The 19,788-nt window shown below is 50.1% G+C and overlaps 7 protein-coding genes across 7 annotated transcripts; 2 read left to right on the top strand and 5 right to left on the bottom strand.

Moving 5' to 3' along the window:
• Positions 1 to 99: 99 nt before the first annotated feature.
• On the top strand, positions 100 to 830 carry N7455_005845 (cytochrome c oxidase assembly factor 1 family protein; the record flags this gene model as incomplete). The annotated part of the gene is made up of 2 exons (XM_040956635.2): positions 100 to 561; positions 640 to 830. The coding sequence occupies 2 exons, from the start codon at positions 100 to 102 to the stop codon at positions 727 to 729; spliced, it is 552 nt and encodes a 183-aa protein (XP_040812970.1). The 3' UTR covers positions 730 to 830.
• A 154-nt stretch (positions 831 to 984) lies between these two features.
• Positions 985 to 1,960, bottom strand: N7455_005844 (mitochondrial 54S ribosomal protein uL3m; the record flags this gene model as incomplete). The annotated part of the gene is made up of 2 exons (XM_040956610.2): positions 985 to 1,103; positions 1,177 to 1,960. The coding sequence occupies 2 exons, from the start codon at positions 1,958 to 1,960 to the stop codon at positions 985 to 987; spliced, it is 903 nt and encodes a 300-aa protein (XP_040813011.1).
• A 454-nt stretch (positions 1,961 to 2,414) lies between these two features.
• Positions 2,415 to 3,229, top strand: N7455_005843 (FAM210 family protein; the record flags this gene model as incomplete). The annotated part of the gene is made up of 2 exons (XM_040956512.2): positions 2,415 to 2,997; positions 3,078 to 3,229. The coding sequence occupies 2 exons, from the start codon at positions 2,415 to 2,417 to the stop codon at positions 3,227 to 3,229; spliced, it is 735 nt and encodes a 244-aa protein (XP_040812965.2).
• A 425-nt stretch (positions 3,230 to 3,654) lies between these two features.
• phoC (uncharacterized protein) lies at positions 3,655 to 7,532 on the bottom strand (the record flags this gene model as incomplete). The annotated part of the gene is made up of 8 exons (XM_065605139.1): positions 3,655 to 3,870; positions 3,940 to 4,109; positions 4,165 to 6,652; positions 6,716 to 6,766; positions 6,828 to 6,953; positions 7,013 to 7,097; positions 7,169 to 7,295; positions 7,481 to 7,532. 8 exons carry the CDS (start codon positions 7,530 to 7,532, stop codon positions 3,655 to 3,657), a joined length of 3,315 nt encoding a protein of 1,104 aa, XP_065462039.1.
• Positions 7,533 to 8,676: 1,144 nt separating this feature from the next.
• On the bottom strand, positions 8,677 to 9,927 carry N7455_005841 (uncharacterized protein; the record flags this gene model as incomplete). Its single annotated transcript, XM_040956611.2, has 1 exon — positions 8,677 to 9,927. One exon carries the CDS (start codon positions 9,925 to 9,927, stop codon positions 8,677 to 8,679), a length of 1,251 nt encoding a protein of 416 aa, XP_040812958.2.
• Positions 9,928 to 11,700: 1,773 nt separating this feature from the next.
• N7455_005840 (uncharacterized protein) lies at positions 11,701 to 13,707 on the bottom strand (the record flags this gene model as incomplete). The annotated part of the gene is made up of 1 exon (XM_040956507.2): positions 11,701 to 13,707. The coding sequence occupies one exon, from the start codon at positions 13,705 to 13,707 to the stop codon at positions 11,701 to 11,703; it is 2,007 nt and encodes a 668-aa protein (XP_040813012.2).
• Positions 13,708 to 16,198: 2,491 nt separating this feature from the next.
• Positions 16,199 to 19,369, bottom strand: N7455_005839 (uncharacterized protein; the record flags this gene model as incomplete). Its single annotated transcript, XM_040956553.2, has 2 exons — positions 16,199 to 19,252; positions 19,352 to 19,369. The coding sequence occupies 2 exons, from the start codon at positions 19,367 to 19,369 to the stop codon at positions 16,199 to 16,201; spliced, it is 3,072 nt and encodes a 1,023-aa protein (XP_040813022.2).
• Between the last annotated feature and the right edge of the window lie 419 nt (positions 19,370 to 19,788).

Raw genomic sequence — 19,788 nt, 5'->3', positions numbered from 1 at the left:
GTCTTGTTTGAACACTCTTTTCTTCCGCAACCTCTCCCCCCCCCCCATCCAAACCACCAGCCCGACAAAAACACTAAATAAACACCCTCAAACACAGCAATGGTCTTCTCCCGAGTATTCACGCGGCGCGTCGCGCTCGCCCGGCAATCCGCCCGACCCAACATCGCCAGCCGACGCACAATGATAGCTGCCCCGGGTCCAAACGCAGGACCACTACTGGAACGACGTGCGGACCGCGAGCTACCGAACCCGAACCCAACCCGCAAATGGCTTCTCACGCTCCCGATTTTCATTATCGCGACGGGAGCGGGCATGCTTGGAATCTTCAATTACCAGAAGTCGTCCTCGAGTATCGTGAACAGCACGCTGTATGCGCTGCGGACGTCGCCGCGGGCTCGTGAGATCCTAGGTGATGAGATCTACTTCGCGCAGCAGATTCCCTGGATCAGTGGAGAGATGAATCAATTGCATGGTCGCATTAATATCTCGTTCTGGGTTAAGGGGACGAAGTCCCAGGGCAAGATGAGGTTCCACAGCATTCGGCCGGATCGTATGAGCTATGTGAGTTTTTGGTCTATTTGGTTTATGATGTGTTCTGTGTTTTGTACTAGTTGCTGACATGTTTCCTTTCTTTTCTAGTTCCGTACTGAGGAATGGAGTCTCGAGACCGAGGATGGAACGGTGGTTCAATTGCTCGACAAGGATACCGATCCTTTCCGGAAGAACTGAATATTGAAGGAGAGAGTGTACAGATACAGCAGTGCATTGGCTCGGGCGTTTGGGGACATTCTTTATGGGACCATTTTGTTGCGTTATCAACTTGGCGAAGCCATAGTTTTTTTTTTTTCTTTTTCTCAATGGCTTAAGAGAAAAAAGGAAGAAGGATATCATTTTTTGTATCATATACAAACGCCGCTCAAGTCAAACAATATCGCGCGTATGGTGTAATAGTACATGGTCAGAACTAAGAAAAGAAATCTCCAATTAAGCAGTAGCAGCTTCCGTGGCAGGTTCCGCCGACTCTGCCTGTGGCACTTCGGGCCATGGCTTCTTGATCGCATCCTGGATTCTCACAACACAGCCCTTGGGACCGCTGACGGCACCTGAAGAAAAGAAGATATATTAGCAAGAGGACTCAAGAAAAGGCTTAGAGCAACTCGAGATCAAATCACATACCGCTGACAACCACAATACCATTCTCAGAATCCACCTTGAGAATCTTCAAGTTCTGAACAGTATTCTGGTTATTGCCCATGTTTCCAGCCATCTTCTTTCCGGGGTAAACACGAGAACCACCACCCTGACCAGGACCAGAAGAACCCATCGAACGATGGGTCAAACTAACACCGTGACTGCGATCCTGACCGTGGAAACCGTGTCTCTTCATGACACCAGCAAAGCCCTTACCCTTAGTATTGGAGCGAGCATCAACAAACTGGCCCTCCTGGAACCAACCCGCCTCAATACTCTGACCAACAGGGATAAGGCCCGCCTCGTCCTTAACCCGGAACTCAAAGATATGGCGCTTAGGCGAGAGCCCATTAACCGAGAAATGTCCAAGCAACGACTTGGTCACATTACTCGGGTGTTTCCAGCCCGCACCAACCTGCACCGCATAGTAACCGTGTCTCTCACGGGTCTTGTGGGAGATCACCTCAACACGATCCAGCTGGAGGACAGTGCAGGGGATGCGCTTTCCAGACTCCGGATCGTAGATAGCAGTCATGCCCTTCTTGATACCGATAGCGCCAGTGCGGAGCGGGAGGGAATTGGCTTTGCGGCGGAGAGCCGCTGTGGAAGTCGACTCGAGGACTGGTAGTCCGGGGCCGACATTGAAACGACTGGGTTTGGGCGGGTTGAGGGATCGAATTCCGAATGACCGCACGGGGATCCGGGGTGTGATCAATGGGGCTCCCCATACGGGTGAGAGCTGAAGTAGCCCTCCTAAACGCGGCGACATGGTGGGTTTGATATTGGGAGGGGGATTGGGGTGCTCGTCGTGGCTGAGAACTCGGGAAGTTTTTGGGTGTTGGGCTTAGTCAGCCTGTATGCAGGCGCCCGAAGTATACAAATTCACAGAGCTGAGAGATGTCCATGTTCCCACGGGTTTAGGGGATAACTGAGACTAGGGTCTTTTATACGAATAATAGTAAGAAAAAGGCAATAGACATCATTCGAATATTCTATCTACCATCTACCATCCCCCTTCTATACCAACACCAACAGAACCCGCATTAATCCCTAACTCCGACATACACGCCAACCCGATCGGACCGGAAGCCGAAAACGCCGAGAGAAACAAGAAAAAAAAACACGAATTCCATGTCCTCTTCAGACTAAACACCCAATTCGTTCAAATCACACACAAACACCCCCTGCAATCAAGAACAGGGGAACACAAACCCAAACCTACCATGTCCCTCCGCCCAAACCTCCTCACAAAATGGATCTCGCGCCCTAGTGAGATCCTCAAAACCCCAAGCTTATCCTCATACCTCCACCCCTCGACCCGTCCAACCTTCGCACGCCACAGCACAATCTTCGCACAGGGAACACAAGCCGCACGTCGGAATCTCACGACAGCGCGCTTCTCGACGCGCACCCGTCCGGCACCGAGCTCGTTCCAGTTTAAGCAGCGCCGGTTTAACTCCGGGTCGGCTGGTGATGGTGCTAAGGGATCTGGATCTGGATCTGGATCCGGGGCTGGAGCTGGAGCTTCGGAGAAAGCATCGCTATCGCAGCGGTTGAAGAAGCTGTCGCGGGAATATGGATGGGCTGCGCTGGGAGTGTATCTTGGACTTTCGGCGCTGGATTTCCCATTCTGTTTTGCGGCCGTGCGATTGCTTGGTGTTGAGCGCATTGGATACTACGAACATGTTATTATTGGGTTTGTTAAGGATAAGCTCAAGACTGTGTGGCCGCAGACTCAGAGTCCTGAGACGGAGGATGGGCAGGGGCAACTTGCTCAGGCTGAGGAGCGGAATCAGGAAGAAGCTAGTAAGTTTTTTTTTTTTCCTCTTTCTGTTTTGGTTTCTAAGGGTTGGGGTTCTAATTGGTGTTTTTTTCTTTTCTTGCAGGTATTTGGACGCAGTTGGTTTTCGCTTATGCCATCCACAAGAGCTTTATATTTATTCGAGTGCCGTTGACGGCGGCGGTGACACCAAAGGTTGTGAAGATTCTGCGTAGATGGGGATGGGATATTGGGAAGAGGAAGCCCAAGAGTACGTGAAGGTGATAGTTGATTATGTAGCATAGCGGGAGATACAGGACTTGGGATTCGGACCATTGTACATTATTAGCCATTCAGCTCTCTAATACGGCAATCTTTTTTGTTGCCTTCTCCTCTCAAAACGCTCTCCAGACGATCTACATGTAATCAACGACAACCAGAACCCCAGACAAGCCCAGCTCTATCTCCAGCGCCCAAGATGAAATAGGAAATGACACAGATGGAAAGCAATAAAGAGAACGTCGCATGCTGGGGACTATCTCTGCTGTTTGAAAGAACTAACCAGGAGCAAAATAGAGAACATGGCAATAAAGCAAGTATGGCATGGCAAAGGCTACCAAACCTCGTAATATTCGTTGTTGAAATTAAAATTGCGACGTATGTAAAGGGTGTATCTTCCCAAAGGAAAGCAAGGGTGAATCGGATCACATATCGATCATATCGTTAAATCTCAAAATGCCGTTGGCTCTCATCACGCCATTAACACCGTCGGGCATGCGGTATGCCCAATCGGCAACGCCCATGGTATCGGTGGCGGGTAGCTCCTCGAATCTATCTGACTGGCTGACATCATCAGAAGTGTCAGCCACAAGCACAAGGCCGAGCTCCTTGATGGTTTCGACGAGTGCGGGAACAACATTCTACACAGTGGTCAGTAGGCGAACTAGAGAGAGAAGAGAGACCGCGCGCAGAAATAGGATCAAACATACCAAAAGGCTAGATCTGCAGATCAGACCCATAAAGTTGTTGCTCTGGGCAATACGAGCAGACTCCTTGATTGACATCGAGGCCCGGCCACTGCTATTGACATAGGGCATGGAGTCAACGTTCCCAGCCAAGTCACGAATTTGACCAAGATCGTTGCAAAGAAGAACAGGGTCTAGTCATAGAGTTAGTACCACGCATTATCTGGACTATATTTCAAAGGGACTCACAGTTGGGTTGCTTCCAGTTGAGAGCACTGCAGATGTTCGGGTTATAGGAAGTGAATACGACGGAACGCATGAACTCTGGGTTCTTATCACGGGCCACACGGGCGTGGTCGAATACATCGGTCAAGATAACGTCGGCAAAGTTGTTGACATCCGCCAAAGAAGTCATGCCGAGCTTCGTCTCCTCGGCGGACGATGGGTAGAGAAGGGAGATGTTGACATTCAAGTCAATAGGGAGTTGGCGTAAGACATCGCTTAACGACAAGAACGATGCCGCCAGGAGTCGATGAGTCTGCGGCATGTCATTTGTCGCTTCTGATTCCAAGAACTGGAGAATCTGGGAGCGGTTGGTACCGCGCTCTGCGCCAATGGCCTGGAACTGGGCATATGTCAAATGAGACACAGGGATCTCGACTCCGTGGTGGTTGATCATAAATTGCGGGTAAAGGACTGCAACGCGGTCCCGGGTCAGTTGTACAAAGAGCTGAATATAATCTCCCGACAAGCTGGAACCAGTCACAAGTCCATTGTGCTCTGAGTCGAGGGCACTAGTGGCCTTCCAATATGTAGCAAAGTGTGTGATCTCTAGAGGATCTCCGTGGTACGGCTTGATCACTTGGAAGTTGAAGCGCAGCTGGCCGATTGTACGGAGGCGGGGGTCGAATAGAGGCAGACAGCCTGAGCCAGTGCTGGAGGATTCGGCACGGAAGATGTCAGGCAGGGCCACACTCTTCGCAATCACCTTTGAACCAAAGGTAGGGAAGATCTCAAAGTCCACAGCAAAAGTGTCCAAGTTATCCACGTGGAACGATATTGTGCGTGTCTCCTCCTGGATGGGTAGCATCATAGTACGAGGAATGAGATCTGACAGTTTGGAAGAGATGGTCATGCGAGCAGCAGGGTGGCGGCCCGCCTGATCAAAGGTGACAGACGTAACATTTCCTTGATCGAACAGAAGCTGAATGAATACTTTCTTATCGAGGAAGTTGTGGCCGTAGCGGCGGAGAGGGATAATGGGGGGAGGCAATTCAAGATCCGGGATGCCATCGGCCATTTCCAATTCAGAAACGCTGGCAACCACTGACATCGGGTCGCCCATCGGGCCGGGTTCTTGCATCCGCACGCCATTGAGAATGTCAAGCGGTCCCAGTGCAGGCTTGCTCTTGGAGGGCTGGGCCCAGAGGAGGATCATGCACTCCAGATGCCCTTCCCAGGCAGCATAGTACATAGAGGAGAGACCCTTTTCATCTGGAACCTGGGCATCAACCCCACACTCAAGAAGGGTGCGTAGGCAGGGGACGCAGCCTTCGCTGGCTGCATGGAACAGCGGTGTCCACTGGTAAAGCTTGTCCTTCTGGTCAAGATCAGCACCGTGCTCCTTCAGGAGTAATAGGAGCTCTGGCGATTGTGAGGCACGTGCAACCATATGCTGGGGGTAGAGACCCTCTGCATCCGGCAGCAACTTCGCATTTCGCTCAAGAAGCATCTTCGCGATGGGGAGAGACCCGTGTTGACAGGCGAGGTTCAAAGGAATATGATCCGGGCCCCTCAAGGGACGAATGTCCATTCCCTTCGAAGGGGGCGACTCGGGCTCTGGGTCGACGCGAGCATTGCTACGCAGAACCTGCTCAGCGCATGCCAGCTGGCCCTTTACAATGCTGTGGATTAGAGGGGTAAAATTGTCATGGTCCATGATGTCGACGGTGTGCGGGCCGGCTGCGAGTAGATGTCGCACCATATCCACACGGCCGTGCATGCACGCATAGTGCAGAGGGATTCGACCATAGACATCGGGGCGGGCGAAATCCACGGATGCCTGGAGACCCGCATGGAAGACAAATAATCGGCCTGAGATGGCCGATTCATGAAGGCAGTTTCGTTCGTTGATGTCGTCCTCGGCATGTATGTCAACCAATTGACTCTCCAATAGCAAACCGAGCACTTCATCCGAGAACCCGTTGATGGCAGTCAAGAATGTACGGGTGGCTCGTTCACGGGCGTCGGGCAACTGCTGCAACCTGACCAACCATTCACGTAGGGTTTGCAGGTTGCCGGTGGAGGCGGACTGCAAGATCTGGTTGTCCATTTCATCCTCTTCCGACCCCAAAGGTGCGGTGCGGTCCAATGGACGTGAGGCGTCATATTGAATGTTCTCGCCCTCGGCCCAGGCCTCCAATTCCAGGCGTGCGGTAGTAGCTCTATCCGCAAGGTCTCGAAGAACTTCACGATTGAAGCACGGTTGCACTTCGACAGCCCGGTGCAGATACAGCTCTTTCATGCGAGACTTGGATGTTTTATCCCATTTCTTGAGGATTTTGGACATGGCAGTCTCGTTGATCTCAACGAATTGCTGCAGTTTGTTCAGGTCGCCATCGAATTGTTGGAATCCTTCAAACATAGCAGCAAAATTCGACGGTGCTTTGGAATTTGACGTGGCTCGGGACTGAGTCACCCGCTTCTTGTCGACCAACGTCCTTAGGCGCAGAGAAAACTAAAGCGATACGATGAGTCTCCGGGTAGGGTAAATGACTGTGCACTGGGTAATTGGCCATACCTCTGATTCTTTCTGGAGGTAGAAAGTGTTCACCTTCTCAATCTCTCGTTCCTATACGTCGTGGTAAGTACATCCATCTTCCTATATGCAGGAAATTATTCCGACAGCTTACCAAGCGGAAGAAGAACACCTCCTTGTTGGCGCGCAGGGCGCCTTGGGGGTCCGCATTAGCTCTTGCAATCTCCTCGGCTGTTCTCTGCGCCGGGATAGTCGGGGTGGCGCTGAGTTGCTTGATCAGCTGTAAATGAATTAGCTGTGTTCATATTCCCTCGTCAGCGGGCGGGACGTTAAACCAACCTTCTTCAGCGCCTTGTAGTTAACAAAGCTGGCGGCATATTCAGGAAGATCTAGCTGCCTGCGCTGGATCTGTTTGCCGAACTTCCTATCGAGTCAGAGCATATCAGTAGCAGCTCTAGGAATGGAACAGGCGGTGGCAGAAGCTGCAGGGCATACGTACATGTTTTCACACCCTCGGAGAGAGCTTTAGCTCTCCCGAGCTCTGGAGACCGAGATCGCAACAGTAGCGCAAGCTCAGCGAAACAAAGCTGAGAGTTAGGAGAATGAGAGCCTTTGGAGCTGACTGGGCGAGGTAGGAAGGGTATCAATGGAAAGAAGAAAGAAAAAAAAAGAGACAGGGTGGGATGACAAGGACACGTTTGGGACGAAACCAAAGTTGGTACTAGGCTTCCGGGGGCAAGAGGGGGCGGTTAATGCGCTATCCCAGTGGAGAAGAATAATAGTGGGACGGGGAAAAGACGGAGTGACACAGGTAGATAAAATGTGTGACGTTGCGTTGAGATGGTTTCCCGTATATCATATCAAGGGATTAGATGTTAAGAGTAGCACAGAAGTTCTGGAGGGTCGAAGCGGTGATAGAGATAGAGAGATAGAGAGATAGCGGGGCAGTCAAGTCGAGAAACACAATGTGGACATGTACAGGGACCAGGTACAATTCGAATGTTAAGGACCCTACGGAGTATAGTTCGAAGAGAAGGGAAAAGCTGCGAGGTGCAATTAAGCCGGGGAGTGGGGAGCTGTGTGAATCATTCATCGCCAATCACCGTGAACAGCGGACGCACGTTGTTAACTTACTGGTGACCACTACAACGGAAATGTACCGAGTACTTTTTCTATTCTATGCATAATTTTTGTTTTAATATATTTACCCGCGGGTATATGTACATATTTAGTAACCTTTAGTATCTTTTGGTCAAAGTAAATGACTAGTTACCTAGGTACATAGTCTTCAAAGGCTACATACGGAGTACAAAGTACCGAGTACCTCTTCTATTCTGCCGACCTTCTCCGCTGAACTATATCTCCCATCACACACAAACTACATATGTACGTAAACCAAAACCATTCAATGTAAACCTTTCATTTCAGTATACCAGATACAAAGACTTCAAGGGAACTAGGAGTAAATCCAAGACACCCGAGGTATCATTGCAAATCTCGACTATGTCCAGGTGCATGGAAAACTCCACACTCAGCAGGAAATGTACAAGATGCAGCTCCTTACAATTCCATGTACGAAGACATGAGCAACAAAAAAAAAGAACACTCAACACAAACATAAACGAGGTGTGTAAACACAAAAGGCGAAAACAAGCTATGCAGCTGAGACCAGATGCGCGGGATATATCAAACAGATGACCAAACCAAATCAAAGCCCGACAGGCCGATTAAGAGGGTGGGGAGAGAGAGAGATAGAAAAAGGAAAATAAAAGTGTAGAGGACAATAGAGACATGAAGTGAAGGTCCATCGCGCCGGGAATTGGAACATGAGAGACCCGAGAAAAAAAACGAATGAAGTCGGCGGTGGTTGAGATAGAAAGAGTGTGTGTGGTATTGTGCAAGAGAAAAAAAAAACAAAAACAAAAACAAAAACATAACAAAAAGGGAATGCCGAGCTTTTGAAGATCAAAGATTATTGGCGGAAATCCGAATCAGTCGAGCTATCAGAAGTTCTGCGCAATACCGGCATTACCCTGTCGTGGATAAACACCGGGGTTCTCGATGCGGGTATTACGGCGCGCTTGAACATCACGGATCACAGGCTGGTAGTCATCGCCACCGTATGCGCCGTGGGTGTTCATATCGCCATAGTATGGGTTCTCACCGTAGTAGCCAGCTGAGGGGTGAACAGCGGACATGTGACTTTCCTCCGACGCGTCGGAACGGTTGGCTGCGGAGTAAGCAGAGGATGCATTGGAGGGACCGCGGTGGATGTCACCGTTGCGGTTGTTCGCAGCCACTGGGGCGGCCCCCAGCACGCCGATGGGTTCAACAATCTCGCCAGAGTCGGGCCGAGTACCATCCGAATATTGAACGGTGCCTTCGCTGGGTGTTGCGCCGTGGTGATAACCGGGGCCGCTTCCTTCCGACATGGCCAGGCCACCCATTCCACTGGAGAGGTTGGTGGACGCCTTGCGCCCGGCAGAGGTGGTTCCCCAGCCGCGGTAGCCGGAGGATTGGTCGTCCTTGGGGAGAACAGCGCCTCCAATACCGGGAAGGGTGGGGTCGTTGTTTGGGTTGAATCCGTATTCCTCTACTTCCTTGCGGCGCTCCTCCTCGGCCGCCTTGTTCGCCTTGCGCTTACGCCAGAAGAAGAGCAGCGCCAAGATAATCAATGCCACCGAGACAACTGGGACAACGACTGCAACGGCGATTGTTCCGCTAGGAGAAAGACCGCCGGAGCTTGCTGCTGAGGTGGAGGTTGCGAGCGCGGCCGAATCGGTTGCGCTGGAAGAGGTGGTAGACGAGGCACCGGTGTTAGCCGCTGTTTGGGTGGACGTGATAACAACTACAGTAGTTCCCTGTGTCGATGTAAATGTTGTCTCCTGGGCACTTGAAGTGGTGGAAGGGGCGGTTGTAGTGGAAGAAGTGGTGGAAGGAATGGACGAAGTGGTAGTGGACGAAGTAGACGTAGGCTCGGGGGTCGACGTGGTACTCTCGGGCGCGGGCGTGCTACTAGTACTGCTCGTAGTGGTACTGGTGGTAGTCGGGTCGGCTGAAGTGGTGGTGGGAGCAGCCGTAGACGAAGAGGTCGTTGAGCTTGAAGAAGTGGTAGGTTGGGCGGCAGATGTTTCACTGGTGGATGCTTCACTGGTGGTCTCGGCAGCAGAGGCCGAAGTCTGTGCAGCGGTTTCTGTGTTCCCAGCACCGATAGATGGAGCCGTAACAGCAGCGGCTTTGGATGGTGAAGCCATCTTCAAGAACAATTTTGGCCAATGTTGGTTGTCGGTCAAGAATAGGTGATCTCCGGTGAGATTGGCGGTTGGGATTGAAGTGATCCTGAGTCGGGAGAAGGTTCGGCGAGTTTTGAGAGATTAGGGACACTTCCGGGTGCGGAAATAATTTCGGGCTGGATGAGACTGGGGGGTCACAATTTCGAATCCGAGTTAATAGGCTGATTTAACGAGAGTCTGCGATTTGAACGCGTAAGGAGAGAGATGTTTGAGGTTGATGGTCGAGGAGTCTCAGGGGAAAATCGACGATATCTCAGTAACCGATCGGAATAGAAGAAAAAATTGAAGGTAAAAGGAAAATTGAGATGGATGGAAAAGAGAGAAGAATACTCACAATCTCTCGAGGCCGAATCTAGCAGCCATGAAGAGGTGAGAAGTGTGTGGGAGAGTGAGATTGAAGTGGGAAGTGGAGATTTCTTACGATTGCGGCGTATCCGCATTCCTAGTTGTATTAATAGATACTTGGATTTTACATATGTTTTGCTTATAATTGACTTGTACCGTAGTACTCTGTTATACTCTCCCAGAGATGGCTCATTTTATGCTACGCTTTAAGTTACAGTTGCATCCCCCCGCTTGCAACAAACATGATGCTGTTTCTGGTAATCCCTTGATCCGGCCATGCGACAACCCCCCTGACCATAAGGCTAAAGGACTCGAATACTCTATAATACTCTATTATATTCTGTGATACTCTCTAATTCTCTAAAAAAATTCTGAAAACAAAATATTTCGCCGAAAATAATCCATCTTGAATCCCAATATTTAATATTAATGTGTTTATTATTTGGTACCGAAAAAAAAATATCAAAAATAAAAAATAAAAAATAAAAAACCAGAGAACCAGAGAAGCGAGCTGAGAGTACCCGTGGGTGGTAGGCCTGAAGTAAGGAAGTCCCCAGGCTACCCAGGTGAATTCCAAGGTTATATATTCCAGATGTCTCTCTTATACGGAGTACTACATGTATTCCATGGTGCTGTGTATAAAACAAAAATCGATGATGCAGAGTGTATTCAGTTGCCACAATATGATTATGATTCTGATTATCCACTTCTTCAACGGTTTGGTAGTGAATACTTTACTCCGTATGGAATACATATTTCTGTACGAATACGGACTAAGTCGACTATAATTAAAAAATAAAAAATAAAAAATACGATCGGCGCGGATAATCTTGTTTTCTGCGTCTAGCCCATTACTACGGAGTAGTGTATTTATTAAATACTAAATATTAAAATTATTCTGATCTCTCATCTTGCCCCTGACTTGTTTGGTTGGCGCTCGGCCCGGTTTCTAGCCCCCAGCTTCTCGTACAACATACGTAGCTGAACGCCTAATTGTGGAGTGTCGTCGGAGTTCCGAGCACAAATATACGAATCTAATTCGTAGACTCTGGATCGTAGATCGTATATGTTCTAGAACTACGGAGTACGGAGGACACAGAGACCTAATATATACAACCCAAAGACCGGGCAGAAGAAATGAAATTTCAAAGTGGTCACGGGAAAGAATCCAACCATCATCTATTTACGCCGTTGATAGCAGATTTCCAGACAAAAAAAGGGAGAACAGAGTAATGAATATAAAAAGGGGCGATGACCATCACCCCCCAAAAAAGCTCAAGCACCGGGGGACCCAGATGAGAAACAAAAAAATCAAAATCATCACGTGCTCTTATACAAGGTACCAAAACAACAAAGTCATGACATTGGAAAGCGACAAAGTTCACTTCCTTATGCGTTGTTCATATCCCACTTCGGACGCAGACTGGTCATCATGTCGTCCTTAGTACCGACGGCATCGGCCGGCAGACGACTGATACGGTAGTTGCCCATGCGGATATTATTCTGGTGGTTAGTAGAGAGGGCAGTCCGAGCACTGCGGATACTACCCGCATCGCTGCCGGAACCACCCTCGTTCTTGAACCGGGGCGGGGGCACAAAGTCCAGATTGGTGAACGTGCCGGACTTGCGCAGGGCGTAAGGACTGGGCATCACCGCGAGCTCGTCAAAGGCAGAGACGAGTGGCGTGTGAGCACGCACGCCAGGGACGTACGGGCGCATGCCACCGGTGGGTGTCTCGGGGCGACCCGCGCGGCGGTCCTTGAATCCATTTGCCGGGGCAAAGTCCATGGCGCTCATGAGGGAGTCATCCGTCAACATGTGAGGAGTAGGAAGGATTTGCAGCGGCGACGGGGGTGGGATCGGTTTCTTGGGGCCGCGTGGACCGGGCATATGCCCGGAGGCAGATGAAAACGCCCGTGGGCCAGGCATGCCATTGTAGCCAGCAGAGTTGGTGGCCATGTGGCGGGCGGCTCCCTGGAAGCGTGGAGGTGCGCGAGGCGGCGGGGTCATCGCGCGACGAGTGATCGGCTCGGCGAACGGAGCAGCATGACTGCCATCATAATACTCGCCGGTGGTTGGGTCGTAGATGAAACCAGCGGAATTACCGCCACCCTCATAGAACTCGGGCCCGAAGTCCTCATAGTATGTTGGTTCCTGCGCCCCCTTGCTCTCATCGAAGTACTCCTTGTAGAAGGAGCGAATCCGATTGGCACGCTGTTCTGGGTTGTCGGCGGGGTCTTCTGGGGGCAACGGGCGCAAACCGAGAGTCATCCGGCGGGTATCGCGGCGGTTATCATACGCTGCATCCAGATTCTGAGGTTCCTCTGGAAGTTCTGGATGCTTGTTATCGTGGCCTGGGGCACCATGTTGCTGTACATCTTCCGTGCCATGGATGTTGACCGCAGGGAGATTGTATTGCGACTTGCGGTCATCACCATAGTCACTACTGGTAATAACGCTCGCCGGCAGGGAAATACGAGGAAGCTGTGATGCAGGAGCCTGGTCATGGTTCAAGTCTCGTGGTTGCGAAGGCTCGGGCAGCGGGAAGTTGGGGCGCTCTTCATGCTGGTTGTTATATGTGTTGCCATATGTATCATCCAGTCCAAAGTTCAGGCCTGAAGAGGAATCCAGATGGGGGAGGGGCTCTGGCGTGGGAACCCGGTTGGCATTGGGACTTCCAATAGCCATGCCGGGTTGCTGTGCGGCAGGTGGAGGCGTGATTCCGGGAACTTGCCCAAGGTAGTCATTGTGCTGGTTCGGAGGACTGCGTCCACGAGATTCGATAGGGGAGGAGTACAGCGGCGGGGATGAACGAGACATCCTCTGTGCATTCTGAAGAAGACCTGAACTGCCGTCATCGACATCTCCAAATTTGGAGTTCCTGGGGTACGACCGAATGGAGGCAGTGGCCGGACGGTACTTGTCATCGTCTATTGACATGGAGCGCAGAGTCTCCGGGGAACCTTTCAGGTTCGGAGGCATCAGATAAGGACCGACATCAAGAGACAATCCTTTGGTATGGGCTGGTTGTGTCATCGGGGGCATTCCACTCGGGCCTTTCCTCCTAGTGGCAGGCCCCACTGTATCCATTCCAAAATCGAGAGATTTATGTTTATCCATTGCATCTTCCCGCAGAAGTTTCTTGACATGTCTCCGGTGAAGCACAACCAGGACAATAATAGCACACAAAATGGGAACTCCTGCACCGAGAACGACAGGCAAGACGGTAGTTGTCAGATTGCTGGTGGGCTTTGGTCCCGCGGTCGCCGTAGATGATGATTCGGATCTTGCCACAAGAGATGGAAGCTGTGTGGCTATAGAGGAGGCACTAGGGACCACAAAGGGCAATCGATGTGGAGGGATGACATCCCGACGAAAGTGGTGAGCATGAGGCATAGTCGATGTAGTCTGGTCTATAGGGATAGACCCGACTTGTCTAGAACGTGAAGAGCGATCAACACGTTTAAAATGGCGGTAGCCGCTCGAGATTGATGCTCGTCATTTAAATTCGGGTCACACAGCTCAGAAATCACCAATATCCGAGAACAAAAAGAGTGTAATAAGCAATGTAAATGCAGTGTAAATGCAGTGTAAATGAGTGTAAATGAGTGTATAGGACTAGGTCCTCAAAAAAAAGAGCGGCGGCCAGCAGCCAAAAAGAGAATGAATGTTAAAGAGAGAGAGAGAAAGGGAAGAAAAGAGGAGAAAGAGGGAAGAGTGAGTTCTAGAATGGTGGACTAGCGTCAATATTATACAGACTTTTGTATTGTACCCGTACTCTCTCTCTCTCTCTCTCTCTCTCTTTCTATCTCCGCATCTCGCCCCTGAGTCTTAATTTAGAACACCCTGAATTTCGATGGAGTATTGTTATTGTTATTGTCTCGGTTTTCAATGTTTGTTTATTCTGATCTACTAGTCTTTCACCTCTTTTAATCTATTTGTTGTATTTGTTGACACTCAAATGCAAAAAGAACTGCACCAAGCAAGGTGATGGTAAGACACCTCCAAGGCCTCTTGATGGGGCCACACTCTCGAGTAGCGTCAGGAACCCGCGTTATCAGCCAATCACCGACCGGCTGCCCCTGAAATTGGAAAAGGTGCCCCAGTGGGCACCAAGCGGTGGCTGTATCTTGTTTATTACACCGTTCAACTTTCGGTATTGTGTGTACACCATGTAAGGGCACAAGGGGTTTCTCGTTTTACTTTTACTTTTCTCATTTCTGCCTTTCTTAATGTTATACGGAGTATACACCATATACTAGGCTATGCCAAGCCCTGACTCTTCACATTGGCTAATGCTTAATCTTTAAATAACAAAAGGGAAAGAATAAACCTGTCCAGTGTACTCCGTACGGAGTACAAATTACATAGAAAAGAGACTAATTGATTCAATACAAGGCCAATTTGCTGCTATGATTTCGGATTCCTTCAACATGAGACGCCGGTGTGGCCCCCCTCATTTCCAACTTTGGAGGTACCCCGGATAATATTCGGATTAACTATACTACTTAAAAAGCACATATTACACTGCTAGCCTCGATATATACAATGTGGTTATGATGAGGAAGTTTTTTTTCTGTTTCTCTGCATTGACTTACTAGTTTATTTGCTTTTTGTTCTTATCTACTCTTGGAGCTAGATTGTTGGGTCACTCTATCTCGGGCACCCTTTAGATAGCAATAATCTACAATGGCATTGATAACCGACAAACCAAAGTATGCCGAGCTAAGCGTAGGTTATTATTGAAATACTCGGGGAACCTTGGAAGATATGAGATGTGTAATAAAATGTCTTATCTTCTTGATGTACGACGGAGGGCATGTACAACCTCGAGACACCTCTAGTGAAGATTGAACCCATCCGATATATATATTATATCAACAAAAAACTAAGCAAGTTTGGAGTTAGTCCAATACTTTGATTTGAAGGAATAGCGACTGCATTTTCAGAGCCGATTGTCAAAGTCAAAATGATGTTACATATGTGGTGGCTGTTTATGCTGTACGGTAACTGTGGATATATATCGGACCAGAAGTTAAGTAAAACCTCGATTTTGTATATCAAATCTGCGTTTTGAATCCAATTGATACCATCATACAAGATAGATCTAGCGCCTCATATATATTGAAAGTCGAACATATATAGAGGTTGAAGCACGATTGTGGAGAGTTCAACTGTATAAGAAAACGCGTTCTCTTGGATAATATTGTTGATACAGTTTACAAACATTATATTGTGTTTCCATTAATCTGGACGATACGAAGATTAGAAATTGGGTTCATTTCTGTATTACACTTAGACACAGGATGGCAAATTCATAGAATTGCCCGCCAGGGCTTGTCCCCGGGTTAATCATCACATCTGGGTTCATTGCTTTTCATCTGGCCTGGTATTGGGGTCTTCGTTCGAAAACATCATCAGAGTACAGACCATCCCCTGTGGAAGGGATCCTCTGTGATTAGTACAGCGCAATTAGGAAAATATGAGCTGCGCAAATATGAAACATGGGCGAAAGGAATGGGAAGATGACACAAGAGAAAATGGAAGGTCATGGGCCCCATGGGCACTCGTATGTGTGGGATGCACAAATGAAAAGGAGGGAAAGGGAAAAAACCGTATTGTTGGCAATGTACATTGGGGGTAGAGTTGTACACGAGAAGGAAAAAAGGTAATGGCGTTTTGGGTCAGATCGCACTGTGAAAGAAATAGACGGAATTCTCCGAGATCGTGCAGGGAGTAAACATTAGGTAAGGATGAAGAAGATGGTCATGCAAATGATCTTCAGGTGGTTTTCGGTTCATCTCATGGGTTGTGGTTGGCGGATGGAAGATAATGAGAGGGAGTGAGTATTGAGATGTGTCGATGAAAAGAAAGGGAAAAAAAGTGATTAGGACATGTCAGCCAGTGCTGCCTCAAAACTGGCAATATCATCGTGAGATGGTTTGTCGAAAATGCGTCGGAATGGCGGGTCTTGGGGGAAGTCCTGCGGGCTGGTTGCTACCCCGTCTGCTTTGCGAATAACTTCTTTCAACGCGCGCGTTACCACACCCGCACGAACCACCAAATTTTTCAACGAGGAAGTATCAAACGGAAGTTTGTTTGCACGTGATGATAATTCTAACTCAAGAGCTGAAGCGGGCTTTTGTTGATCACGACCAGCTTGTAGGATATCAAGCACGGATTTGGACTTTGGAGAGTCTCTCGCAAGCTGCGCGAGGGGCAGCGTGGGTGAAGAACTTTCATGAGGCACGTCCCATGAAACCTCACTGTTTCGTTTTGACGACGCATTCAGGCCGTCATCGTCGGATTCATCAAAACTGAAAGTGAGAGATTGTGGAGATCCTGGCGGCGAGCGATGCTCCTCTTCATCGTCAATGGTAGCAAGGTTCACAATCTGCTCTGCTTCTGCCCACAGTTCACTGGACGGTCCGTTGACAACACCTAGGACATTTGCTTGATGCCGAAGACGCTTCAATTCCTCCACCAGCAGCGTTAATTCTTGAACCTGCCCAAATTGACCACGAAGACTTGCTTGACGCTCCAGAATAGCCTTGGGAACTGTCATGCTCTGGCGATTGGTATCCGGCTCAATAAGTGGTTTGTTCTCGGCGATAGGTGTGTCCTCCGATTCATCAAAGTCGAAATCGCTATCCCAATCTTCACTGACACCCTTACTGCCCAAGCCCCAAGTACCGAACTTGCCGGAAGTTTGACGGGATTCATTGATGGGAAGTTCACTGGCGACGGGGACACTCTGGCTCCTAAGGTGGACAGTGGATGGTGCTTTCCGGCAAACAGCCCGACTGTTTCTATCAATAACACCCTCTTGTTTCCCATGCATGGTCCTGGGACGGGTCTCCGAGTCCGAAGTTTCACGGTGAGGGTGTGTCTGTTCAGACCAGTCAAAAATGTTTGTCTTTTTGCTGATATCCGAATCCAACTCGCCCACAAACGATCCTGACATATCCTTGGCTGCATCAAAATGCGACTCGGGCTGCTCAGAAAATTTGGCCAATGAATGGGTCAGAGGAGATGAAAAGAAATCACGATCATCGCCAGGGAGCGATCCAATCATGCTGAGAGCATCGTCCTCAGGCACGAATGGATTTTCAACCATGGATGTTTGAGCCAAAGGAGGAGAAGACAGAAGGGGATCAGTGAATAGTTGGGGATCCTTGTCCAAAGACCGAGCGGCGAAGGAACCCCGCGGGAGGAGGGACTCCAAGGTTGTGGCTTCTTCATTCACCAAGCTCGTACCTGCCTTGTCAAACATCGTCTCAATCCGCAGCCCCTTCAGACCACTGCGATTGGTCTCACGTGTGCGGATTGAGTCCCAATAATCCGACGCTACGTCCGTCTCATATTCATCGCAAGACGTGAAGACCCGCGTGTCATCGGAACCAATGATGGTGGAAGCTGGATCGGAACCTGAAATCGAAAACCCCTTGGGACGGCGACGAAGAGAACCATAAGCTTGACCACCAGGACGAGATGCCTGCTGCCACGCTGACAGCGCAACCGCATCTGAGGCTATTTGACGTGAACTAGCCCGAGGTCCCAAGCCAACGTTATAGTCCTGCGACACCGATCGAGGACCAACTTGAGACCGTCTTTCCAAAGCCGAATCAGCCCAACCTGGCTGCGAAATAGGATACGGAGCGCGAAACACGTTTGGATCCGTAATATTGCGCCGCGGCTCCGGCTCCGGGGGACTCGGAATAGCGACCTTCTTCTCTTCTCTAGAGAGTTCAGTAGGAGGGACCGAGAAGGTCCTCCCCTTCACTCGCTTCAGAGAGCCGCCGCGAACAAGTCCCATAATTGGTGTCCCATGCGCGGTGACCGTGTTTGCCATCACGATTTTCGGCTCAACATCGTTGACCGAGGATGACTGCTTATGACCGGATTTCTCTGCTTGCTGTCCCGGAGCGACTGGCTGCTTGGGAGCAGGCTCAGAAGGGGGCGGTTGGAACGGATTGCGGAATTCAATTGGGGTATGAGGTACTGATATGTCATCTCGGGGGGCAGTACGAGGGGGTGAAATCTCGTTAGCCATAACCAACGCAGGAAGAGCACCCTGGTCAGATACAACCTGGCGTGCACTCTGAACCTTTGGGGTAGTGGCGGTGGAGAATCTGCGTGAAAGTCTCTCTGCTAATTTGCCAGCCTTGGGAACGAAGAACCTCGTCCAATGCTTCTGCTTATTGATTTCGAATTCCTCGATCTTTGGACCTTCGACAGGAGTTTTCGGAAAATATGTATCGAAATCAGGTGTCAAGGGAGTGCGGAGGATCATCGACTCCGACCTCTGGTGACTCGTGGCAGGCCTTCGCATCATCGCAGTCGGTGACGGTCCGGTGATGGGGTTCATGGTGAGAGGATACGGACACATGTGCTGGGAGGTCGGGCGCTTGACCAATTTGTTCGCCGCTCTTCGCCCACCGGGCGATTGATTCAAGATTGGACTTTCTGACCCATGGAAAGAGGGTGTCGCTGGACTACTTACGGTCGGGCTTTCAGCTTGGAACGAGGCCATCGACAACCGGCGCAGCCACCCGGTGGATGGGCGCCGGATATGTTTTTCGACGGACGAGTCTGTTGACTCATGCTCTGGAATTCGCAAAGGTGGATTTGTGAGGGTCTGACCCCGACGGCGGCGCCTTGCACCACTGAACGACAAGGGCGCTTTCCGTATATCTGATCCTTGGCTTTCCTGGGAGCTTTCCTCTTCCTTTGCGGCAAGCCACTCGGCGGCCGGACTTCGAGATGCGATAGCGGTCTTGGGTCGGGCAACATCTGTGGTCTGCGCAGTGTTGTTAGAAACCGGCTCGGGGGTATCTTGAGCGAGAGTCTTCCGGCGAAAGAGGCCAGGCTTCTGAGTTCGTTCTGCGCGACCGAGCGCGAGGCCCGCAGGAGCTATTCCGACCGTGCTTAATGCACAGAGCTAGAAGCGCCAGTCAGTGGGAATTCCGAAGCGACCGGAGCGCCGTTATGCCAGCGATTCCGGGTCTCGTTCTTCAATTTGATATTGGGGAGGGCTTACAGTTGATATGTGATCCATCCTCAGAGGACGCCGCGAAGGATGCCAAACACCCCGACGATCAGCTCCAGGTTGACAAGCTCCGTGAATGACATTCCAGATGGATGCAAAATACGAAAGAGTATCGAGACAAGTGATGAGGGGGTAGATGGAAGTTCAAATTGCGAATTGCGAATTGCGCGGTCGGGTGTGAGGGAGAAGTGCGCTGCCTCAACCCAGCTGCGATTGACGTTCCAGACAAAGCAAAAAAAGGAATGAAAAAAAAAAGAATGAATGGGCAACGCCGAGCAAAAGCCAGACCGAGAAAATAATATGCCTCTACCCCCTGGGAGGCCGAGTAAAGAAGGAGAGCACCAGATGAAGTGGATGTGACCCGGGGAAATCAACAACAACACACGGGGATTATCAGCTCCCGCCCTGCGCACGCTAGGAGCAACTTC

This window comes from Penicillium solitum (assembly GCF_028829755.1).
Source record: "Penicillium solitum strain IBT 25940 chromosome Unknown utg000003l_segment0_segment0, whole genome shotgun sequence".
Classification (NCBI taxonomy): Eukaryota; Fungi; Ascomycota; class Eurotiomycetes; order Eurotiales; family Aspergillaceae; genus Penicillium; species Penicillium solitum.
This window is presented reverse-complemented; position numbering and strand designations above follow the sequence as displayed.